The 27032-nt window shown below is 43.5% G+C and overlaps 1 protein-coding gene across 2 annotated transcripts in view; it reads right to left on the bottom strand.

Moving 5' to 3' along the window:
* The window catches only part of RECK (reversion inducing cysteine rich protein with kazal motifs), a 147053-nt gene that overhangs the window by 110064 nt on the left and 9957 nt on the right, over window positions 1-27032 (bottom strand). For both annotated transcript variants that reach the window (XM_075826870.1, XM_075826872.1), the window contains exons 2-4: window positions 12868-12923; window positions 11344-11418; window positions 3958-3994 (exon numbers count right to left, since the gene is read on the bottom strand). In XM_075826870.1, coding sequence (XP_075682985.1) covers window positions 3958-3994; window positions 11344-11418; window positions 12868-12923 — 168 coding nt within the window. The remainder of the gene's footprint in view (window positions 1-3957; window positions 3995-11343; window positions 11419-12867; window positions 12924-27032) is intronic.

Genomic DNA, 27032 nt, shown 5'->3' with positions numbered 1-27032 from the left:
ATTCAATAATACTCTCATGCAGCTATGCAGCTATACAGGGATTTATTTATTATTTATTAGTCCGATTAATATATGCACTGAGGCTAACTGAAGCACCTATGATCCATGGGCCCAGCGTGGCAGGTGTAAATGTTAGATGTTATATTGTCCAGTATTCAATAATAATAGTCAGAATGCCAAGCATCCAGGCGAGGGAGAAAAAAATAATAATAAGAAAATAAAATAAAAATCCTTTTTTCTCCGGTAAACATGTCGGATAACACAAATATAAATAATGTGAGTAATAACATAATCCGTTGCTCACTCACCACTGCAGTATGCTGCACGCTGCTAGACACTTACTGCTCCATCCGTTTCTGATTGTCAGAATTTCCGGGCTTTTCCAGTCTACCCGACACCTAGGCTGCTTTCAAGCTATTTACAGCTAAATATACATGGAGCGCTAAGTACGAGGGCATTGGGACACCTATGTAATATAGAGGCATATAGTATAGAGGCATATAAGGGCATATAGTGTTGTACCAGGATCCAGTATTTAATATCAGTATGTCAATATCCAGCCGGGTCTGAGAATTTACTCTGAGTTCATGATGTTACTTGGTTAACAGACCCCAGTTCTGATCCTGCACCTGAGCCCTGTTACCAGGTGCTATTAGCACATCTAGCACTATGAGGCTGGATTCACAAGAGCGTGGCGTTTTTGCGCACGCCAAAACGTGGAGTTTTGGCTGCGCAAAAGGCACTTAACAGCTCCGTGTGGCCTCAGCATATGATGCGCGGCTGCGTGCTTTTTGCGCAACCGCCATCATTATGACACTCCGCTTGGATATTTGTAAACAGAAAAGCACCTGGTGCTTTTCTGTTTTCATTCATCCTTTTGACAGTTGTTGCGCGAATCACACTGTTCGCACGGAAGTGCTTCCGTGCGACATGCGTGGTTTTCACGCACCCATTGAATTCAATGGGTGTGTGATGCGCGAAAAAAGCCCAAAGAACGGACATGTCGTGACTTTTTTCAGCGGACTCACGCAGAGTAAAAATCACGGACATGTCTGCACGGCCCCATAGACTAATAAAGGTCCATGCAATGCGCGTGAAAATCACGCGTGTTGCACGGACGTTTTTCTAATTCGTCTGAATAAAGCCTAATATAGGTCCGTGCAACGCCCGTGAAAATCACGCGCGTTGCACGGACGTTTTTCCCGTTCGTCTGAATAAAGCCTGAACAACACTATGATCCTGTGTTCCTGTAATCCTCCACTTTAGCCTCCCCTCGTCCAGGGCAGCTCTTTAAAAGTTTTTATCTGCTTTCTCAGCTGCAAGTCAGCCGACTATTGCTACAGTTTTAGGCCTCATTTACACGAGCGTGTGCGTTTTGCGCACGCAAAAAAACGCTGCGTTTTGCGTGCGCAAAAGGCAATTGACAGCTCCGTGTGTCATCCGTGTATGATGCGCGGCTGCGTGATTTTCGCGCAGCCGCCATCATAGAGATGAGGTAGTCGACGGCCGTCACTGTCCAAGGTGCTGAAAGAGCTAACTGATCGGCAGTAACTCTTTCAGCACCCTCGACAGTGAATGCCGATCACAATCTACACCAGCCTGTGAATAAAAAAAGACGTTCACACTTACCATGAACTGCCTGCTTCCTCCAGTCCGGTCTCCCGGCCATTGCCTTGGTGACGCGTCCCTCTCTTGTCATCCGGCCCCACCTCCCAGGATGACGCGGCAGGCCATGAGACCGCTGCAGCCTGTGATTGGCTGCAGCCTGTGCTTGGCCTGTGATTGGCTGCAGCTGTCACTTGGCCTGAATTGTCATCCCGGGAGGTCGGACTGGAGGAAGAAGCCGGGAGTTATCGGTAAGTCAGAACTTCTTTTTTTTTTTACACGTATATGTATATTGTGATCGAAAGTCACTGTCCATGGTGCTGAAACAGTTTAAGTCTTTCAGCACCGTGGGCAGTGACTGTCTCCTGACGTCGCGTACCCGAACATTTTTTGCCGGGTTCGGTTAAAACGAGTTCGGCCGAACCCGGTGAAGTTCGGTGCGCTCATCTCTAATTTGACACTCCGTTTGGATGTTTGTAACCAGAAAAGCACGTGGTGCTTTTCTGTTTACATTCATCCTTTTGACAGCTCTTGCGTGATTTTCGCGCATGCAACGCAGGACCGTCAGTGTGGCATGCGTTGTTTTCACGCACCCATTGAAGTCAATGGGTGCGTGTTGCGTGAAAAACGCAAGAATATAGAACATGTCGTGAGTTTTACGCAACGCACTCACGCTGCGCAAAATTCACGCATCGTCTAAACAGCCCCATAGACTATTATAGGTGCGTACGACACGCGTGAAAAGCACGCGCGTCGCACGCGCGTATAATACGCTCGTGTAAATGAGGCCTTAAGCAGTTTATCACTCTGACAGATCTGACAGACACCAGGCTCTTAACTCCAAGCAGCGGTTCCAGTTTCCTCCTCCAGCATATGTCAGCGGGTGCTAGCATATGTTAAAGTCTAATATCTAATGCACAGTGTCCAGCATCCAACAGCCCACAACAGCAGGCTCCCAAAGCCCTTCTTCCAGTGCTGACCCGATCATAGACCTCAGTTGCCAGACATCAGCTATCACAGGCCGATTCAGACGTGCGTGGCGTTTTTGCGCCCGCAAAACACGCGGCGTTTTACCTGCGCAAAAGCCACTTACCTGCTCTGTGAGGCAGCATCATATGATGCGCGGCTGCGTGCTTTTCGCGCAGCCGCCATCATTATAACACGCCATTCGGATGTTTGTAAACACAAAAGCACGTGGTGCTTTTCTGTTTACATTCATCCTTTTGACAGCTGGTGCGCGAAACAGGCAGTTCACACGGAAGTGCTTCCTTGTGACCTGCGTGGTTTTCACGCACCCATTGACTTCAATGGGTGCGTGATGCGCAAAATACGCCGAGATATTGACCATGTCGCGCTTTTTGCGCAGCGGTCAAACGCTGCGCAAAAAGCACGGACTGTCTGTACTGCCCCATAGACTTGTATTGGTCTCTGCGTGGCGCGTGAAAACCACGCGGCCCGCACGGACGCAATACACGTTCGTGTGAATCCAGCCTTAGGCCGGGTTTACACGAGCGTGTGCGTTTTGCAAAAGGCACTTAACAGCTCCGTGTGTCAGTCCCGTACGATGCGCGGCTGCGTGATTTTCGCGCAGCCGCCAACATTATGACACTCCGTTTGGATGTTTGTAAACAGAAAAGCACGTGGTTCTTTTCTGTTTACATTCATAGTTTGACAGCTGTTGCGCGAATCACGCTCGTCCCACGGAAGTGCTTCCGTGTGGCGTGTGTGATTTTGACTTCAATAGGTGCGTGATGCGCAAACAACGCACAAATATAAGACATGTCGTGAGTTTTACGCAACGGACTCACGTTGCGCAAAAATCACGGACTGTCTGCACGGCCCCATAGACTAACATAGGTCCGTACGACACGCGTGAAAATCACGCGCGTCGCACGGACGTATAACACGCTCGTGTAAATGAGCCCTAAGTGATAGAAATTGAGCAAAAAACAACCAACTCCTACACAGCACGGTCCAGGTTAGTAATCATGTGTGGCCAGTACTTTAATTCAGCATGAAGGCATAGGAAGGTGTCAGGGGTTCTCCCGCTCAGCTCAGCTACCAAGCCACACCCCTCTACAATCCGGACGGAGCAGAACAAGGGAATGGTTCAACGCAGGTGTGAACATAGCCTTAAATGGCCTTACTCGAGATCTGAGCTAAACTTATCTTGTTTGCAACAATATGAGGCCATGACAGTACTTTAGATTATACCGATAACAATGGGTATCATGCCAATATCACCAGTTTTTTTTTTGTTGTTGTATATTTGTCTTTAGTGTTTGTGCTTTTTGAAATACAAATATTGCAGAGGAGCATGATACATAAAAGGAGACAAACAAGTTTTAGTACCTGGTAGTGAAGAATTCATGCAATTCCAAAATTCAGTCTGAAAATATAAGACAGACAAAAAAAAACATTAATCACATACATGCTAAAACACTAATCTGAAGTTTTCGGCCACAAGACTCAGGGGCTAAATGGTAATTGATACAGGCAAAAGTACACAAATAAGCAAATGCAGTATAAAGTACATTTTTATTAAAATCAATGGGTGTTAAATTTCCAATAAACTACATCCCGTAATACAAAAAATATATGATCTGCCCTTTATCTACAGTTCTCTTATAAACTTAATTTTTATTATCCCATTAATATCTCCTTCGTGTGTATTTATAACTATATATAACTATTTATAACTATTTACACTTAGAAACATAAGGGTATGTGCACACAATAACGTCAATTACGGCTGAAATTACGGAGCTGTTTTCAGGAGAAAACAGCTCCTGCATTTCAGACGTAATTGCTCGTACTCGCGTTTTGAGAGGCGTCAATTACGGACGTAATTTGGAGCTGTTTTTCATTGGAATCAATGAAAAACGGCTCCAATTACGTCCCAAGAAGTGTCCTGCACTTCTTTGATGAGGCTGTTATTTTACAAGCCGTCTTTTGACAGCGAAGCGTAAAATTACAGGTCGTCGGCACAGTACATCGGCAAACCCATTGAAATGAATGGGCAGATGTTTGCCGACGTATTGGAGCCATGTTTTCAGGCGTAATTCGAGGCGTAAAACGCCTCCATTACGCCTGAAAATAGGTTGTGTGAACCCAGCCTAAGGGTTAAAAGAGCTAAAATTGATGCACCTGTTGCATTATCGCAATCATTATTCCTTTTATTGTCGAACTGATGTTGTACATCTTTTTACCTCAAATGAATCTGATTGGATTGTGTCAAATTGTATTGCCATTACTGCGGGGTCGCGGAGCTCGAGTTTACCGCATCTTGAATGAAATGCTGATGATTAGGGCTGCACACTCTCACAGGTGACAGTTATGCCAACATGTTTCACCGTTAACACGAGCCATCTTCGGGGGTCCCTACACTTGTCACAACGTCTATAGCGCAGTCTGCTGGTTACGACACTTCTTTTAGGGTATGTTCACACGGCTTAGTACCTCGTGCGAACAGAACACTGTAAAACCCTTTGCAAGCAATGGGCAGATGTTTGTAGGCGTATTAGGGGCGTTTTTCAGGAGTAATTCGAGGCGTAAAACGCCGGAATTACGTCTGAAAACAGTGCGTGTGAACATACCCTTATACTGTTGTCATCAAATAGACTTTTGCCTGTATCAATCTCCTATCAGAGAACACAAGCAAATCTCAGTGTGAGGTCACTGCTTTTAGTAATCTGTAAGGCCCACTTCACACTGCATTTTTAGGCGCTGATTTCCACTCGGAAACTGTGTTGGAGTCAGTACCAAGAAACACCACAAATTTCCATTCATTAATTTCAATAGGAGGTAGAGGTGGGGGTTTTTTCCCGGTGGTTCACCGCTTGTGGAAAAAAAAAAAAAAGCAACAAGCCCTATCTCGGAGCGGTTTCCGCCTCTATACCTCCATTGAAATCAATAGGAGGCAGAAAAAAATTGCGGTTTTGGAGCTTTTTTCAATAGAGTCTATGGAAAACGGCTCCAAAAACGTCCCAAGAAGTGTCCTGCACTTCTTTTTCATGGCTGTTTTTTTTCCGCGTAAAAAAACGCAGAGACAAACGCTCCGTCGGAACAGAACGCCGTTTTCCCATTGAAATCAATGGGCAGATGTTTGGAGGCGTTCTGCTTCCTATTTTTCGGCCGTTTTTCAGGCGTTTACGGCCCGAAAAACTTCCGAAAATAGGCCATGTGAACATACCCTAAAACCTACATTTGTCTATTTTAGTTAGCTTAGTAACCCAACTGATTAAACATGGATCTAAGCGGCATCTGCCAATTTCTATGACAACTTTATATTTGGTTTAATTACATTGGTTAAACCCCTCTTTGCGGGGGTATCTTATTATAACTTATGCACAATTCAAAGTAAGGCCTTGTTCATACGGTGCAGATTTGCTGCAGATTTTGCATGCATTTCTTAAGCTAAAACCAGAATTGGATCCAGGAGAGCAGACAGACTTGTAAGGCCTCTCTTTATATATTTCTTCTGTTTAGGTTCTGTTCCTGGTTTTGGCTTAAAAAACAAAACATGCAAAATCTGCATCAAATCTGCATCAAATCTGCACTCTGTGAACAAGGCCTAAATGTGGTGTATGTCGTTTGTTATTGATTTGCTATTTCTTTCGCAAAAGAAAGTACTACAGATTTTTTTATTTTTAATAAAAACATTTTGTTGTCATTAACGTATTATATTCAGTGACCTTTTGGGTAATCTTAAATCTTTGCTGTACTTAGTTGAAATGGACTCAAAATTTATTATGAACCACTACTTATTATACTACTGCGTGGCATAGCTTTGCGACCGGGCCTCGAAGCCAGTGGAGCCGTGGCCCCCCCACACCACATCAATAAGAAGTTACTATAGTAACTCGGGCCGCGGACCCCTGTTACTATAGTAACTGACAGTTCTTACCTTCCTGGTTCCGAAGTGCAGTGGAGGTCCTGACTTCACAGCGCTGTGCGCAGCGCATACCGTCACAACGCTATGCGCCGAGCACAACATCGTTATCCTGGATAGAGTCAGGACAGGACTTCCGCCGCGGCTGAAGAGGAGGGTAAGATTAATATCCCTGTCTGTTGAAGCTGATTGGCGGGGTCCGACTCCCGGGAGCCGGCCAATCAGCTGTTTTGAAGGGGCTGCAGCACTCGTACGAGAGCTGCTTCCCCTTCATTCCGGTCACTTCATTCCGATCACTTGCTCACACTGTGAATCCGTGTCGGTGATTCACAGTGTGAGTAAGTAAGGGAAATTAAGGGGAAGCAGCTCTCGTACGAGTGCTGCGGCCCTTCAAAACAGCTGATTGGCCGGCTCCCGGGAGTCGGACCCTGACACACCAGCTATTGATGGCCTATCCTGAGGATAGGCCATCAATGTTTAGGGACTGGACAACCCCTTTAAGCCTACGATGTAGCAGGCTTAGAGGGCCCATGAGACATGATCACAGATTGTGTGATGCTGTCTGCTGGGCCCTGTATCTAAGCCAATCACATGGTAGGCTTAGATACATGGCCCATGTGTGATCCTGTCTGATGGGCCCTGTATATAATCCTACCACACGGTAAGGCTTATATACAGGGCCCCAGCACACAGTAATCTTGTACTGTATAACATTACTGTCTGCTGAACCCAGAATCTAAGCCTACCTTGTGGGTCCCACACAGTATCACACATGGGCGCTGTATCTAAGCCTAAGACGAGTTACTAATCGTTTTTTGTGTGTTTTCTTACAGGTTCGGTCATTGGACTACATCGGATTCCGGGACTACTTCGATGGCGACTTTTTTTATTATCAATAAAAATGGTAAATGAGGGTTGTGTGTTTTTTTTTTCATTTCAATAAAATATTTTTTCTTTGTCTTTGTGTTTTTTTTAAAACTATATTACTACCGCCTTAGTAATGGCCACCTGCTGATTGACAGCGTCCATTGCTAAGGCGGGCTTAGTGTTAGCCGGTGCAGAGGTGAACACTAACTCCCTGTATTAGCCCGGTACCCACCGCCACCAGGGGTGAGGGAAGAGCCGGGTACGATCCAGTACCTGACCATCTATAGTGATGGACGGGCAATGGGGCGGCCGCCGTCTGGTATTATAAGTCTGGGAAAGACAGAAACAGCGGCCCTTCAAATCCTGGTAATGCCATGCTGCTGCTGCTGATTTATTGTATCTGGCTGGTTATGAAAAATGGGGGGGCCCATGTCATTTAAAAAAACTAAAATAAAAAATATTTGGAAAGAACGATGTGGGGTCCCCCCCAATTTTCATAACCAGCCAGATACAACACAGCAGCAGCAGGCAGCATTACCAGGGTGGGAAGGGCCACTGTTTTTGGCCTTCCCCAGCCTAATACTACCAGACTGCGGCCGTCCCGGTGCCTGACCGTCACTACGGATGGTCGGGTACTGGTTCGTACCCAGCTCTTCCCAGTACCCCTGGTGGTGGTGGGTACCGGGGTAATAATGGGGGTTAGTGTTAGCCTCTACACCTGCTAACATTAAGCCGCACCTTAGTAAAGGAGGTTGTCAATCAGCCAGCGGCCATTACTAAGGCGGTATTAATAAAGTTTAAAAAATACAAGGACATAGAAAAAATATTTTATTGAAATAAAAAAACACACACATCCCTCATTAACCATTTTATTGAGAATAAAAAACACGCTGTTATTGAAGTAGTCCTTGAATCCAAAGTAGTCCAACAACCGAACTTAAAATAACCCAAACACCCCCTAAAAATAATTAGTAACACATAAAAAAGCAAAACAATTATTATTCTTACCTTTCCTGGGTCCAGCGCTGGAGCCGCAATGTCAGTGAGCTGGGCCCTATATCTAATCCTATAATGTGTTAGACTGTCTGCTGGGCCTTGTATCTAATCCAATCATGTGTGATACTGCCTGCTGAGCTGTGTATCTAATCCTATCATGTGTGATACTGTCTGCTGGACCACTGTGTCTAATCCTATCATGTGTGATAATGTCTGCTGAGCCAATGTATCTAATCCTATCCATAGTTTATAGGGTCGTAGTGCTATAGATATGCTATGCTGTCTCCTATACATACACACACACATTTTTTTGGGGGGACACATTTTAAGTCCTTAGTGACGCCCCCGGCTGTTAGTGCTGCATTGTTGGGTCACTTAGGAGACCCAGCGTCGGCCATGAGAAGTTTGCGGGGGGGGGGGGGCCAATAAGAACTTTTGCATCGGGGCACATGAGCCTCTAGCTACGCCCCTGATACTACTGATCCCTATTTATCGATTATTAGTGTTAGCAGTTGACTGGCTGTTGTTGACTGTTCATAAGGTATGTATTATGTGAACTTTATTGAAGTAATAATTATTCTATGAACTTTTTTAGGAAGTTCATTATAGTACGAATTTTATTTTGCTTTTTTTTTTACTGTTTATTGAATTTTGACAGCACTTTTATCACATTTTACAGAGATGTTACAATATTTATTATTTATATAATTTCTCTTTTATCATTTTACTATTAAAATCTTCAAGACACAGTGGGGCAGATTTAGGGTGTGTTCGCTCGGTTTCCGTTGATGGGTTCCGTCAGACCTTTCCGTCGGAGGAACCCATTAACGGAAAGGCAAACGGAAACCATAGATTCCGTTTGCGTTACCATTGATTTCAATGGTAATGCTTCTATTGCTAATCGTTTCCGTTTGTCACCGCTCCGTAAGGTTTCCATTTTTTGGGCAAAAACAATAGTGCAGTCGGAATTGGTGGTACTAGCTAGACACTTTTCTACTACTTATACCACAGCACCTGATGGTGGAAAAATCTTGGACCTGTAACCTCAAGCTCTCATAGTTCAGGAAAAAAGTAAGATAAAGAATTAAAAATAAATCGCCTATAAAGAATAAGAGTAGTTTTCAATATAAAAAGTATAAATTCCATTTTACATCAAATTAAAATATGATACACAAAATTACATTGGATTTAAAAACTCTTTAAATACTATAGGCGTCACTGACCACACATATTCATTCAAGTCAAGACCTATGACATAATATATTATACATTTATTAGGAGATATACAGTGAAGTAAATAAGTATTTGATCCCTTGCTGATTTTGTAAGTTTGCCCACTGTCAAAGACATGAACAGTCTACAATTTTTAGGCTAGGTTAATTTTACCAGTGAGAGATAGATTATATTTAAAAAAAAACAGAAAATCACAGTCAAAATTATATATATTTATTTGCATTGTGCACAGAGAAATAAGTATTTGATCCCCTACCAACCATTAAGAGTTCAGCCTCCTCCAGACCAGTTACACGCTCCAAATCAACTTGGTGCCTGCATTGAAGACAGCTGTCTTAAATGGTCACCTGTATAAAAGACTCCTGTCCACAGACTCAATTAATCAGTCTGACACTAACCTCTACAACATGGGCAAGACCAAAGAGCTTTCTAAGGATGTCAGGGACAAGATCATAGACCTGCACAAGGCTGGAATGGGCTACAAAACCATAAGTAAGACGCTGGGTGAGAAGGAGACAACTGTTGGTGCAATAGTAAGAAAATGGAAGACATACAAAATGACTGTCAATCGACATCGATCTGGGGCTCCATGCAAAATCTCACCTCGTGGGGTATCCTTGATCCTGAGGAAGGTGAGAGCTCAGCCGAAAACTACACGGGGGGAACTTGTTAATGATCTCAAGGCAGCTGGGACCACAGTCACCAAGAAAACCATTGGTAACACATTACGCCGTAATGGATTAAAATCTTGCAGTGCCCGCAAGGTCCCCCTGCTCAAGAAGGCACATGTACAGGCCCGTCTGAAGTTTGCAAATGAACATCTGGATGATTCTGAGAGTGATTGGGAGAAGGTGCTGTGGTCAGGTGAGACTAAAATTGAGCTCTTTGGCATTAACTCAACTCGCCGTGTTTGGAGGAAGAGAAATGCTGCCTATGACCCAAAGAACACCGTCCCCACTGTCAAGCATAGAGGTGGAAACATTATGTTTTGGGGGTGTTTCTCTGCTAAGGGCACAGGACTACTTCACCGCATCAATGGGAGAATGGATGGAGCCATGTACCGTCAAATCCTGAGTGACAACCTCCTTCCCTCCACCAGGACATTAAAAATGGCTCGTGGCTGGGTCTTCCAGCACGACAATGACCCGAAACATACAGCCAAGGCAACAAAGGAGTGGCTCAAAAAGAAGCACATTAAGGTCATGGAGTGGCCTAGACAGTCTCCAGACCTTAATCCCATCGAAAACTTATGGAGGGAGATGAAGATCCGAGTTGCCAAGCGACAGCCTCGAAATCTTAATGATTTACAGATGATCTGCAAAGAGGAGTGGGCCAAAATTCCATCTAACATGTGTGCAAACCTCATCATCAACTACAAAAAATGTCTGACTTGTATTAAGGGATCAAATACTTATTTCTCTGTGCACAATGCAAATAAATATATATAATTTTGACAATGTGATTTTCTGGTTTTTTTTTATATAATCTATCTCTCACTGGTAAAATTAACCTAGCCTAAAAAATCTAGACTGTTCATGTCTGACAGTGGGCAAACTTACAAAATCAGCAAGGGATCAAATACTTATTTCCTTTACTGTATATCTATGTCAAGTACTTTTAAAACACGGCTATGTTGCTCCAATAAGTTAACCATCTAGCCTCAAAGTCAGCCGTAACACAAACTTGGAGTGCAAAGTATCTATGTAAACAACGAAATTTAAGCGAATGAGTAAATTATGTTGACCATTTACCATTGATGATGGACAATAATCCGGTGCCCTCTGCAACAAATGTTTTTGATGGGACTCACTTTTTGATGACAAAATCTGCAAAGTATAGAAGAATAGTAAACAATGGATAGATTATGGTCATAAACCAAATATAACATGTTATTTTTTATAAATAAAACACCTGCCTATCATAAAACTCAGAAAGTTGCTATTTATCTTGAAAAATAGTGAATTGAGTGAATGTATTCATCACTGACATCAATGTTCTCTTTCTTCTGAATATCTATCTGAATTCCAATTAGGGTTATTGACTATTTTCTCAGTATAGTGAGCCAATTTCAATAAGGAAATAAAGCCTAGGGCTTTCTTAATAGTTACAATTAGAGCTGATATAATTGCAGTTTCTGGTCTTATTTAGGGAAAAATTGTCAAAACAGGAAAAACAAAATTTTTTGAACTTTTCAAAGTTAATATTTACCCCAGAAATGTATCCTCTAATACCCCTGTGCATCGCGATAACAAATAAGGGTCAAGCAAGATATATAATATTGGTGCGTGTGGGTTTGGATAGATAGGCGCTTTTCTGGGAAGAGAAGGTCCTTTTTTTTTTTTTTACTTTTTTTTTTCATTTTATTTACTGTATTATTTTAAAATGTACTATATTTACTTATTTTTTCATTTATTTATTTTTCACACAAGTTCTGTGAGTTCCCTGCTGTGCCTGAATGACATCCCATTAGATACTGTTATCAGTGAACTGTATACACAGACATGCATAATGACTACATGGGGTTTGCCCAAATGCAGCAGTAGCACTTCTCCTTCTGGAAACACAGTGTTCAATATGAGCGCTGTGCACAGGGACAATTAGCCTATTAATTTACATGGGGCAGTAAAGGGTTAAAGAGGATCTGTCACTAATTTATCAATTCCCTATCTCCTAACTAATCTAATATGCACTTTGCTGCTGATAACTACAGTGTGATTTGATTTAAAAAATGTTTATCATTTGCAAAGTTATGAGCATTTTTCTAAATATGCAAATTTAGCTATACTTGCCAAATGGGAGGTGACTCTTTTTCACTCTGGGCGATGTAATGTTTTCTGTATGACGCTGCCCAATCAGCATACAGCTTCTCCCCCTGCCCAGCAACAGAGTCTGATCTTATAGTATACAGCTTCCATTCCCAACTGCGTTTTCAACTGGTAATATCTCCAGTTGGTTTACAGCTAGAACTGCGATCCTGTTCTAGGTGGTTCACAGCCGGAGATATAGCTGTTTTAAGTGACCCCCCACCCCCATTAAATTGTTCTGCTTTTAGACTACGTCAGTACTGAACTAACAAATATGACAATGGTTTCAAATAGCAGCCTGCAGAATTGTAAAGTCCTGCACACAATAAACAATGCAATGTCTCACCAGCGTTACTAAACTACTTTTATGTCGAGAATTCTGTACCTATATATAGATTGTAAAATTAGCTTTTGTTAGTCTATTTGCCACTGCAGAGATAAAAATTGAAAGTCACATATGAAAATATTTACCTGCTCACAAGTTTCACGGCACGTCGACTCCTTTGCCTGATAACAGCATGATGTATCTATAAATGGAAAAAAATAGAAAGAATGTATAAGCCTTTTTTTAAAAAGAATTTGTCCACATTCCAAGATCATATAATAATTAGCTTCAGTCTTTTTGCATGTATGCAAGTGTCCCAGATAGATACGCAGGATTTATAAACATTTGGACATTATTTTAGATGCTTATAAAAATGTGGGTGGATTAAGCTGGTGTTTTTATGATGAAATCTTCCAACAGACATTGGCCGTCTTTCTCATAGGGCACAAACTGCCATACAAAAATCTGCAGTTGAAATTCGGATTTCTGCCGCGGATTGGCCAGCTGCAATAGTGAACATGCTGTGGATTTTAAAATTATTTTGCACATATATATAAAACTCTATTCACATGCCTTGCTAGCAGAATATTAGCGGACTTTGTCAGGATCATGCACATACAAACACAAATGCTTCTTTTGTGGAGAAGAGCATCTGTTGGCACATTGTTTCAAAATAGCCAATCTGCCATCCCAGTCTTCCCTAAGGGAGTATCTTTACAAATGGACTTGAACTGGTAAAGTTGGCAAATGTGCCGTCTTATTTAAAGCAGTATCCAAACCGCAAGATGGTAGAAACCAAAAAGACAAAACTATATGTCCAAAAGAAGAGTCTGCTTTTTTTTTTGTGTTTTTTTTGTTTATAGAAGCCCAATCTATAGTGACTGATGCGGATATTTGGATGCTCCACGATGCGGCCCAGTAGATGCTTTCAACTGGCACTTAAGCTTGTTCTGCCCATAGCAGAGGCTACAGAGACTCTAGCCTGGGCTACACCCGCCATGCGACTTCTTCTCAGGGCGCAGTCTACCTTACGGTCAATCGGGTCTGATAGACTGGCACTAACCTTGGATAGCACTACTGTGGGTTTAGATATCTTGGCTATAGTTGTATCCACTTTTAGTGGAATTCCCCTTCCTCCTGTTCTTAATCTAAGAAATAGGTAGACTTAAATCTGCATAATTACACATTAACCCATTATGAATGAGAAATATGATGGGGTTAATTACTATTAATGTGAGGCACACTCAATAAAACCTTGCGCCTCACATCAGAAAATGGAAGTTTTTTTTTTTTTTGTATTACTGTTGGCAAAGTATCGTTTTGGTATCGAAATCACAATACTACACGAAGTATTGGTATCGAAGTACAAATTCTGGTATCGTGACATCCCTAGGTGTACCCCAGGATTCAGTGCTGGGACCACTATTATTCAATTCATTTATTAATGATATAGAGGATGGGATTAGGAGTACTGTTTCTAATTTTTGCAGATGACACCAAGCTATGTAGTACAGTTCAGTCTATGGAAGATGTTCATAAATTACAAGCCGATTTGGACACACTGACTATTTGGGCATCCACTTGGCAAATGAGGTTTAATTTAGATAAATTTAAAGTTATGCATCTGGGTACCAACAATCTGCATGCATCATATGTCCTAGGGGGAGCTAAACTGGGAGAGTAACTTGTTGAGAAGGATCTGGGTGTTTTTGTAGATCATAAACTAAATAACAGCATGCAATGTCAATCAGCTGCTTCTAAGACCAGCAAGATATTGTTGTGTATTAAAAGAGGCATGGACTCGCCGGACAGGGATATAATATTACCACTTTATAAAGTATTAGTGAGGCCTTATCTAGAATATGCAGTTCAGATCGGGGCTCCAGTACACAGAAAGGATGCCCTGGAGTTGGAAAAAATATAAAGAAGAGCAACTAAACTAATAAGGGACATGAAAGATCTTAGGAGGAAAGATTAAAGGAATTAAACCTACAGTATTTAGCCTTGAATAGAGACGACCAATGCCTCAAACACACGACCGTTGTGCCACTCGGCATCCGAGTGGCACCCGATAGTCTTCACGGATCCATTCACTTTAGCGTGTGAATCGGGTCCGTGAAAAATGGTCCGAGTCTCCGATCTGAGGAAAGATAAAACATGTCTTATCTTTCCTCGGATCACTGACGGAACTCAGATGGCACACACGGTCGTTTGCATGAGGCATTAGGGGGACATGATTAACATATAAATATATGAATGGCACATACAAAAAATATGGTGATAACCTGTTCATGTAATATCCCCTCAAAAGAAAAGGGGGTACTCCCTCTGTCTGGAGGAAAAACGGTTCAATGTCCAGAGACGACAAGCCTACTTTAATGTGAGAACTATGAATCTGTGGAATAGCCTACCACAGGAGCTGGTCACAGCAGGAACAGTAGATGCCTTCAAAAAAGGCTTAGATAATTTCCCAAAACAAAAAAATATTAGCTCCTATGTCAATATATATAATTCTTGTTTTAATGTTCATCCAGTCAGATTGCCACTTAGGATCAGGGGGTAAATCTTCCTTTTTTTAGGGAAAGTTGGTTAAAAGCCTTATCGGTAATTTTTATATTTATTTAGTTACGTTATTTATTTTAAACCCATAAGTGACCGCCCATTAGTGTTTTTACAGCGGCCACTAACGGGTTTTATTCCGATGCAATAGACTTTTTACGGCGCTGCATCGGAATAAATAAATAGAGCAGGGAGCCGTTAAATCTGCAAGTAGAAAATATACAAGAGACATTGGTCATCTCCGAGCCGGCGTCAGCACCCGGCAAACCCGGGCAAGTGGTGGGGCCGTCGTTAAGGCATCACTGTCCATATATGGACAGTGATGTAAGAAGGAGAGGTGTCCCAGGCAGAGCGCTAGAGGCTCTGCTCCAGGACTCAGTCTCTGGGAAAGCCCCTGACATCGCTGTCCATATATGGACAGTGATGTCAGGACCAGAGCAGTGTCCCAGCCTGGCATAGCTAGCAACTGCGCTGGTCCCGTTTCCAACTGAGCCTACGTCAGTTGGGATAAATGCTGGAGCCATGCTTCAGCATTCACTGTGCCGTGAGCAGCTCGGCGCAGGCAGGCGCGATGTAGTTACGTCATCGCGCCTGTAAGCATCAAGTTACTCACAGGAGAGTGCAGAGGAGGAGAAGGATCCTCCACACATCGTGGGAATGGGGATAGGTGAGTAATTATTGTAATGTCAGGATAGGGAGACAGACAGGTGAGCCCTAATCTACCCGCCACTCAGTCCCTGCCTACTTGCATAGCCCATCCTAGGCGACGGCGTACAACTGGGCGACGGTCCCTACGCTCAATATGTGCATGACAGACAAAACAAGACAAGGGAAGTAGGGCAGTTGCCCACGGCAACACCGTGAGCAACAAAGTAGTGGACGAGCCGAGTCAAACCAGGAGTGTACGAGGTAACAAATGCAGAGCAGGAGAATAGTCAGTCAAGTCAGGGTCAATATGAAGCAGAGGTCAATGGTAACAGCAGGAACAGCAGAGCCAGGAAACAAGAGAATCACAGGCAAAGGACAAGCAGCAAATGAAGATATAAGTAGACCGAGGGCGGGAGCTAGAACCGTCTGGCCAGGCTGCGATAGGCTCTCCCACTCCTCAGCCTACCAGCCTGAGTGGTAGCAGATCGAGTCACTCTAGCAGACCTAGGAACAGATGCAGGCTGATTAACTATGGGCGTCGACGCAGAAGCTGTGTCAGGCAAATCCTTTACAGTACCCCCCTTTTATGAGGGGCCACTGGACCCTTCCTAGGTGGACCTGGCTTGTTGGGGAACCGAAGATGAAACTTCCTGAGCAATAACCCGGCGTGAACATCCCGGGCGGGTACCCAAGTCCTCTCCTCAGGCCCGTATCCTCTCCAATGGACCAGGTACTGGAAGGAGCCTTGGACCATCCTGCTGTCCACAATCTTGGCCACCTCGAATTCTACCCCTTCAGGGGTGAGAACAGGGACAGGAGGTTTCCTCGAGGTAGCCAAGGACGGGGAGCAGCGTTTCAGGAGGGCGGCATGGAACACATTGTGTATTTGAAAAGACGGGGGTAACTCCAGCCGGAAGGAGACAGGGTTAAGGAACTCAATGACCTTGTACGGCCCTATATACCGGGGAGCAAATTTTTTGGACGGAACTTTAAGGCGCAATTTTTTGAAGACAGCCACACCAGATCCCTGACCACAAACAAGGGGTTAACAGAACGTCTTTTATCTGCCTGAGTCTTTTGTATGCTCTGGGACGACTCAAGGTTCTTCTGAACCTGGGCCCAGACAGACAGGTGAGCCCTAATCTACCCGCCACTCAGTCCCTGCCTACTTGCACAGCCCGTCCTAGGCGACGGCGTACAACTGGGCGACGGTCCCTACGCTCAATATGTGCATGACAGACAAAACAAGACAAGGGTACACAGAAGCAAGGGAAGTAGGGCAGTTGCCCACGGTAACACCGTGAGCAACAGAGTAGTGGACGAGCCGAGTCAAACCAGGAATGTACGAGGTAAGAAATGCAGAGCAGGAGAATAGTCAGTCAAGCCAGGGTCAATATGAAGCAGAGGTCAATGGTAACAGCAGGAACAGCAGAGCCAGGAAACAAGAGAATCACAGGCAAAGGACAAGCAGTAAATGAAGATATAAGTAGACCAAGGGCGGAAGCTAGAACCGTCTGGCCAGGCTGCGATAGGCTCTCCCACTCCTCAGCCTACCAGCCTGAGTGGTAGCAGATCGAGTCACTCGAGCAGACCTAGGAACAGATGCAGGCTGATTAACTATGGGCGTCGACACAGAAGCTGTGTCAGGCAAATCCTTTACAGTACCCCCCTTTTATGAGGGGCCACTGGACCCTTCCTAGGTGGACCTGGCTTGTTGGGGAACCGAAGATGAAACTTCCTGAGCAATCACCCAGCGTGAACATCCCGGGCGGGTACCCAAGTCCTCTCCTCAGGCCCGTATCCTCTCCAATGGACCAGGTACTGGAGGGAGCCTTGGACCATCCTGCTGTCCACAATCTTGGCCACCTCGAATTCTACCCCTTCAGGGGTGAGAACAGGGACAGGAGGTTTCCTCGAGGTAGCCAAGGACGGGGAGCAGCGTTTCAGGAGGGCGGCATGGAACACATTGTGTATTTGAAAAGACGGGGGTAACTCCAGCTGGAAGGAGACAGGGTTAAGAACCTCAATGACCTTGTACGGCCCTATATACCGGGGAGCAAATTTTTGGGACGGAACTTTAAGGCACAATTTTTTGAAGACAGCCACACCAGATCCCTAACCACAAACAAGGGGCTAACAGAACGTCTTTTATCTGCCTGAGTCTTTTGTATGCTCTGGGACGACTCAAGGTTCTTCTGAACCTGGGCCCAGACTGTGCACAGTTCCCGATGAACGACATCTACCTCGGCATTGTTGGAACCACCAGGTGAAACGGAGGAGAACCGTGGATTAAATCCAAAATTACAGAAAAAGGGGGAGACCCCTGACAAGTTACTGACCCGGTTATTGAGGGAAAATTCGGCGAGGGGAATGAAGGAGACCCAATCAGCAGTCAGAGATAAAACACCTTAAATATTGTTCTAGAGACTGATTAGTCCTCTCAGTTTGGCCATTAGTTTCAGAATGGAAGCCCGAGGAGAATTACAGATCAATCTCCAACTTCTTACAGAAAGCTCTCTAAAACAATGAAACAAATTGAACCCTCTGTCAGAAACAATATTGACAGGAACCCCATGGAGATACAGGATGTGTTTGACAAACAAGGTAGCTAACGTCTTGGCATTGGGTAGTTTCTTGAGGGGCACAAAGTGGCACATCTTACTGAAGCGGTCTACTACAACCCACACCACCGACTTGCCTTGGGATGGAGGCAGATCGGTGATAAAATCCATGGATATATGGGTCCAAGGTCTCTGGGGAATGGGCAAAGAACATAGTAAGCCCGCTGGTCGGGACCTGGGAGTCTTGGACCTAGCACAAATTTCACAAGCGGCGACGTAGGCCTTAACGTCTTTAGGCAACCCAGGCAACCAATAGGTTCTAGAAATTAGGTGCTTAGTACCCAGGATGCCTGGATGGCCAGATAGTGCAGAGTCATGATTCTCCCTGAGTACCCTTAGCCGGAATTGCAGGGGAACAAACAGCTTGTTCTCAGGAAGGAACCTTGATCAGCCGCAATTTCGGAGACTAAGTCAGAATCAATAGAGGAAATGATTATACCTGGGGGCAAAACACAAGCAGGATCCTCCTCCGGAGGAGGGCTGGCCATGAAGCTACGCAACAGCGCATTAGCTTTAATATTTTTAGACCCAGCCCTATAGGTGAGCACAAAGTTGAATCCAGTAAAAAACAACGCCAATCGAGCTTATCTCGAGTTTAGCCTCCGAGCAGATTCTAGGAAAACCAGATTCTTGTGGTCGGTAAGGACCGTTACCTGGTGCCTAGCCCCCTCCAGGAAGTGGCGCCACTCTTCAAATGCCCATTTAATGGCTAAGAGTTCGCGGTTGCCAACGTCATAGTTACTCTCAGTGGGGGAGAACTTCCTGGAGAAGTAGGCACAGGGACGGAGATGGGTGAGAGACCTAATACCCTGGGACAAGACAGCACCCACTCCCACCTCGGAGGCGTCAACCTCCACGATGAATGGCTCCATCTGGTTAGGCTGAATCGCCACTGGGGCAGAGATAAAGCACCTCTTAAGGACCTCAAAAGCCTGGACCGCCTCCGTTGGCCAGTGGAGATCAGCACCTTTGCGAGTAAGGTCCGTAAGAGGCTTAGCGATGACCGAGAAGTTAGCAATAAATCTCCTATAATAATTAGCAAACCCCAGGAAGCACTGTAAAGCCTTCAGGGAGGCAGGTCGGACCCATTCAGCCACAGCCTGAACCTTGGCAGGATCCATGCGGAATTCGTTAGGAGTGAGGATTTGACCCAAAATTGGTATCTCCTGCACCCCAAACACACATTTTTCGGTTTTAGCAAAGAGTTTGTTTTCCCGAAGGGCCTGGAGCACCTTCCTGACATGCTCAATGTGGGAGGACCAGTCCTTGGAAAACACAAGTATATCATCAAGGTACACTACAAGAAATACCCCCAGGTAGTCTCTTAAAATCTAATTTATGAAATTCTGGAAGACCGCGGGAGCATTACACAACCCAAAGGGCATGACAAGGTATTCTAAATGACCTTCGGGCATGTTAAACGCAGTCTTCCACTCATCCCCTTCTCTGATTCGGATAAGGTTATAAGCCCCCCGAAGATCAAACTTAGAGAAATATTTGGGCCCCCTGAACCTGATTGAAGAGATAAGGAATCAGAGGAAGTTGATATTGGTTCCTTACAGTGACCTTATTCAAGTTTCGGTAATCGATGCACGGCCTAAGACCACCACCCTTCTTCCCTACGAAGAAGAAGCCAGCACCTACCGGAGAAGTAGAGGGGCGAATGTAACCTTTGGCCAGGCTTTCCTGGATATATTCCCTCATGGCTTCACGTTCGGGACAAGAGAGATTAAATATCCTAACTTTAGGGAGCTTAGCTCCTGGTACCAAATAGATTGCGCAATCGTACTCTCTATGAGGAGGTAACTCTTCGGAAGCCTTTTTAGAAAAAACATCAGCGAAATCCTGAATAAACTCAGGTAGAGTGTTCACCTCCTCAGCGAGAGAAACCAAATTAATAGAAAAACAGGACGTCATGCATTCATTACCCCATTTAGTAAGATCCCCAGTATTCCAGTTAAATGTGGGATTATGCATCTGCAACCAAGGAAGGCCTAAAACCAAATCGCACGATAATCCCTGCATCACCAACGCAGAACACTGCTCCAAATGAATGGAGCCCACAATGAGTTCAAACTCATACGGATACTCATACGTATTACACGGACAGGCACTAATACACTGCAATACAAAAGTATTTCAGTGTGTGATAAAAGCGATCGGACGATCGCATAGTTAGGTCCCCTATTGGGACTAGTAAAAATCAAAAACACACTTTTTCCCCTTACAAAATTCTTTTTTAATATTAAAACAAAAAAAGTTACACATATTTGGTATCACGTAACGACCCCAACTATAAAGTTATTAAATTTTTTAACCAACACAGTGAACGCCGCAAAAAATACAATTAAAAAAACAATGCAATAATTGCGGTTTCCTGTGAATCCTGCTTTAAATAAAATATGATAAAAAGTGGTCAAAAAGACGCATCTACTCCAAAATGGTACCAATAAAAACTACAAGTTGTCCCGCAAAAAAAAGCCCTCATACAGCTGGATCTGCGGAAAAATAAAAAAAGTTATGGCTCGTGAAATATGGAGACAAAAAAAACAATTTTGATAAAAAGTGTTTTTACTGTATAAAAGTAGTAAAACAGAAAATCTATATAAATTTGGTAGCGTTGCAATAGTAACAAATCGCTGAATAAAGTTAGTGTTACTTATACCACACAGTAAACGGCGTAAATTTAGGACGCAAAAAAGTGTGGAGAAATTGATGTTTTTTTTCTATTTTCCCTAAAAAAAAGTTAATAAATCAATAAATAGTACCCCAAAATGGTGCTATTAAAAATACAACTTTTCCCACAAAAAACAAGACCTCATACAGCTATGTTGACGCAAAAATAAAAAAGTTATAGCTCTTTGAAAGAGACGATGGAAAAGACGTAAAAAATAGCTTGGTCATTAAGGGCTAAAATAAGCTGGTCACTAAGGGGTTAAACCTTTCCCTGGATTAATAGGGGTAAAACAAAGTTTCTCCTATCCCTTCCTTTTCTCCCATGCTTTGGTTGAAATTGATGGATATGTGTCTTTTTTCAACCATACAATGTAACTACGTAACTATTTAACACTGGTAACATTTTAACTCTTTGGTGGGCCCAGTACAAATGTTTCATGAATGGGCCCCCCCTACTGATCAGACTGCAGCGTTGATGGTTAAAATTATGCACGCTTCCACTCCATTCAAAGTCTGTGGGAATGACAGAAACAGAACTCCGCTGTTTCCGGTATTCTCAAAGACATTGCATGGAGCGGCACGCGCATGATCGACCACCGCTCCATTCAAGCTCCTAATCACTGCGGGAAATACATTGAGAAGGATCTGGGGGTCAGAACACCCGTTCTTGTGATGGGTGGGGGTCCCAGCGGTGGGGCCCCCAATGATCAGAAAATTATCACGTATCCTATGGATCGATGATAATTTTTGATTCTGGGAATACCCCTTTAAAGCAAAACTCCAGGCTCCTTCTTACCTTAGTAAGTATCTTATCTTTTTCTCACTAGTCGTTTAGTAATATATACTTTATAAACATTCTGCTATTGCTGTAATAGAGATCAGTTGTCCATACACTGGCTTCCTGGTGAGCCTGTTGGGGACAGAGCTTCAGCGGGAGTGGGAGAGCAGCAGTCTGAAACAACGATGAGGTAGGAGGTGGATTTCAGATTACCTGAGACTCTATGTAGGCACTGTAGCTAAGCTGTAGTCACAGATCACAAAACAACAGCCAAGCAGCAAATACTGAGAAAAAAAATGGTATGTAAGCATTAACTATAGGTCCTAACATACATATGATTTTTATACCTAATACCAGAGGCGTAATGACCGGGCCCGGAGGAGAAGACGGCCCACCAGCCCCAGGCCCTGGTGTGGGCACCGGTTAGTTTACTATGGTGGAGAGAAAGCCATGGCTCCCTGCCCCGCAACTAACTCTACTAAGCCACAGGCAGTTTTATGCCTGTGGCCTACTAGAGGTTAATGAGGAGGCTGAGCCTTACATCCCAGCGCAGGCAGCGTGATGACGTCACTGCATAACGCCGCCAGAGGCAGTTTGTCGTGGGAACAGGGATAGGTAAGTTTACAATATTTTTTTATTATAGGCGGAAGGGGGGTACTTTTAATGCAGGAGGGGTGCCTAACTACTATATGGGGGTAACCTATCCACTATATTGGGGGCTAAATACTATATGGAGGCCCCAATTTACTACATGGGGACACCTATCTAATATAGGTATGGGGGCACCTATCTAATACATGGGAGGTTAACTACTATATGGGGGTGATGTATGTACTATATGGGGGCCTATCTACTATATTGGGGCCTAACTGATATAGGTGGCATCTATCTACTATATGGGAGCACCTATCTATTATATGGGAGGACAAATTACTATATGGGAGCACCTAACTACTATAGGAGGACCTATACACTATATGGGGGCACCTATTTACTATATGGGGGTCTAACTACTATATGGGGCATTTAACTGTTATATCGGGAACAAAAGAGAACTACTACAGTATATGGGGACATAAATTAGGACTGTAACTGTGTGGGGGCACAAAGGGAGAAATTACTACTGTGCGATGGCACTACTGTTTGGGGGCACTATTACTGTATAGGATACTAAGAGGAACACTATTACAGTGGGAGGCCTAAAGGTGGCACTATTAATGTGAGAGGATGCTAGGAAATCAAAAAGCCAAAGATGTCTTTGATCTAAAATATGCAGAGACAAGTCTTAGCTGGAATAAGTCATCATGTTGGTGTGGCCCAGATGAAGAAGAAGAAAAGGGAAAGTGACTGACTCCAATCTGAGAAGATGTCACCTGTAAGTCACTGGATGTAACTCTACTGTATTCACTTATATGGTCTGCATAGTGCCTGTGTATGACTGGTGTCTACCAATATATGGTCACTATGTGGTGGTAATATTGCTCTTTGTATAGTGGATTTTATTCAGTAATACTTATGGTGGTAATATTCCGTCACTATGTGGTGATAATATGTAGTCATGTTGTGGTGGTACAATTCAGCAACAGTATAATGGTATTATTCAGTCACTATGTGGTGGTAATATGTCATCATGGTGTTGCGCTATTATTCAGTAACAGTTTGGTGATATTATTCAGTCACTATGTAGTAATATGTGGTCATGTTGTGGCAGTATTGTTTGTACCACGTATATTGGTATCATTGGTAACATCGGCCTTGGTTTACTTGGTTTTATTTAGTAACAGTATGGTGATTTTTGTTTCTTGTATAGGATAGTAGTATTATGTGATACTTTATGTATCATTTAGAGATTTACTATCAGACATAGAAAATGGTCTTATAGCTATGTTGTCTATGAGACTTGCAACGCCATTGTGGCCCACGCCTCCATCAAGAAGTGGGGGGCCCAGGTTCAAAATTTGCCCTGGGGCGCATAGTAGTTACGCCACTGCTCACTACTTGACATCTTGAGGTCACATGACAGGCTCCTTAATCAGAAGATTGGCAGGCCATTTAGTGTGGATCCACTATCTTTTCTTTAGTAAAGCATCTTAAGAGAGTTGTAAAATAAAGCTCTCTTTTATTCCAAACAAAACATATATATATGTATATTCATTGTTTGTGTCTTTTCCACATAAAAAGAGATCAATCATGGAAAAGGATCAAGGCAAAGGAAGTGAGTAATATTTGCATATTAGTCTTTGTTGAGAGTCCTAAAGTACAGAGCTGTCAGAGAACTGTAACACCTGCTACTCCTGTAACGTTCCACTCTCACTCTTCTCTGGTCACAGCCTCCTTCAACTCTGCATCTCTTCATAAATACTGTTCACTCCTTAGTGCGTACGTGCGCTGACCATTCCTCCCTTGAAGGGTGAGTGCACGTGAAATTCTACCCAGCTTTGCCAAGTTATTCCTTTCCAATACTTGCCTAAGCAATTAGGTTCCTCTTAGCTTGCTATTGAAACCCTGCATTATCATTTGTTTGGATTACCTGTGATTGACCTCTGTCTGTACTTTGACCATCCCTGCCTGCCGTCTGCACTGCCCTCTTGATATTTACCCGTGACGACCTTCTGCCGCCTGCCCTAACCTTTGGTGAAAGTCTGCCACCTGCCCTGACCTACGCTATAAAACCGATTCTGCATTTTGCCTACTGTTTCTGCACCACGCCTATCCTCGTCGGCGTAGCCAAGGGACACTGCTTTGGGGGTAGCGACCCAGGAATACTAGCGGTCAAGGCCACATCTCCATACGGAGGTTAAAAGTTGAAAACCTAGTCATCCCTTAGATTCCGCACTCCAGATTAGATCTACATCAAATCCTTTAGTGACACAATGGATCGACACCATCACCTGTAGGTGTAAAGGATCTGCCAGACACAGCTTCTGTGTCGACGCCCGTGGTTAATCGGTCTGCATCTGTTCCTAGGTCTGATAGAGTGACTCGATCTGCTACCACTCAGGCTGGTAGGCTGAGGAGTGGGAGAACCTATCACAGCCTGGCCAGACAGTTCTAGCTCCCGCCCTCGGTCTATTTATACCTTCATTTGCTGCTTGTCCTTTGCCTATGATTCTATCTTGTTTCCTGGCTCTGCTGTTCCTGCTATTACTATTGACCTCTGCTTCATATAGACCCTGGCTTTACTGACTACGCTCCTGCTCTGCGTTTGGTACCTCGTACACTCCTGGTTTGACTCGGCTCGTTCACTACTCTTGTTGCTCACGGTGTTGCCGTGGGCAACTGCCCCATTTCCCTTAGCTTCTGTGTACCCTTGTCTGTTTGTCTGTCGTGCACATATTGAGTGTAGGGACCGTCGCCCTGTTGTACGCCGTCGCTTAGGACGGGCCGTTCAAATAGGCAGGGACTGAGTGGCGGGTAGATTAGGGCTCACCTGTCTGTCTCCCTACCCCAACATTACAGTAGGTCTAGTAACAGTATTGCTTTCCACGGGCCCCGTGACAACAGCATTATGATATCTTGCAATTGATATTTTGTTATCTTCATCTACAAAAGCTACTGTCTTGACTACTGGAGTATTAAAATCTGAAATCAACATGAACATGTGAAACATATATAAATAGAGGAATATCCCTTATTTTACGGTACTTTCAGTAATATTACACTTGATACTGTGTCCTGTTCTATTGTTCTTGCCAGCAGCTACTACTTTCTTTTGCCTGCTAGAATTGCTCTTCTTGGATATAAATCTATAAATACAGATACAAACGTTTAGCTAGGGACCACACCCAGGTCTAAATCAAACATGAAAACTTGTATATGTGGCAAATCCACTGCAACTCTACAGATAAACTCTGACAAACTCGGCACTCCAAAATGGGAAAATATTTGAAGTGAAAATTTCAAAGGAAGAACACAGAGGGAGCCAAACAGCTGACATAAGAAAAGATGTGAAAGTCACATGGACCACAGATGTTATATGTGATGGCAAGAATTGTACATTTAGAAGATAAAGAAACAAGATAGCTTTGAAGATAAAAATGTGATTTATGTTGTGTTGAAATTATTTGCAAATGCTTTCTCTTCTACATAAGCACATTAACTATTAAAAAAAACCTAGGAGGCCAACATAGGGAGGTAGTACTAGGTAAAAATGTTACAGGTAATGTGTATTTCTTTACACCCATTCCAGGCATATCACCCTGATTTTTCATTTATGTATTAAAACCGAGTGAGGACAAGAATCCTGAATCCGAAGTGAGTTTTAGCTCATTTTAGAACATGTTATACAAATCGAAATGGTTTCTGTGCATTTTGGCAAACAGCAGTATATATAGCACATATAAAAACATTCTATCACATTGAGATTTGGCAAGATTTAAATATACAACAGTGTATTATTTAACAATATTTGTATTCATAATAATAACACGGCCAGGACCGAGGTAGGCAATGTGCCTTGAGGGTTTCTACTACCCATAGCTGGGCTACAGTATATTGTCCACCCATATAGCAGTGATAGTGCAAATATTTTTAGCAGCAAATCTAGTGCGTGTGAATGTAGCCTAAAAATGTTATAAATCCAACTATTACATGCTAGCAAATATTACCAGAAATGTATGTATTAGTCTACAAAAAGTCTCTAATATTTCATTGAAAGGTCTTTTCCACTAATCATTTGTTACTATAATTTAGTAAGAAGAAAATATAACTTGTAAACAGTGTTGTTTTATAAGAAAGCAAGAGCCATCCTGTGTACACGGTGCTATTTCCATGCAGTCAGAAGAAATATAGTTAGCCACGAACCCATTAGTACTCTTAGGCCCTGCTCACAAGGCGGATTTTGTGTGGTGAGTCCTGCCGAATAAATCCCTGGCGCGGAACTATTCCTCCTCCCATTGATTTCAATGGGGGGTTCGGGTGGAATCAGCCCGAAGATCGAGAAGAATTCTTCTTTTTCCCGCTAGCTGAAAAATCAGCTAGCGGCGAAAAGAAAAAAAAGAGTCTGACTCTAAATTAATGGGTGGCGGAA

The sequence above is a fragment of the Rhinoderma darwinii genome, chromosome 5 (genome assembly GCF_050947455.1).
Source record: "Rhinoderma darwinii isolate aRhiDar2 chromosome 5, aRhiDar2.hap1, whole genome shotgun sequence".
Classification (NCBI taxonomy): Eukaryota; Metazoa; Chordata; class Amphibia; order Anura; family Rhinodermatidae; genus Rhinoderma; species Rhinoderma darwinii.
The sequence above is the reverse complement of the archived record's forward strand: the minus strand, read 5'-3'. Positions and strand labels throughout refer to the sequence as shown.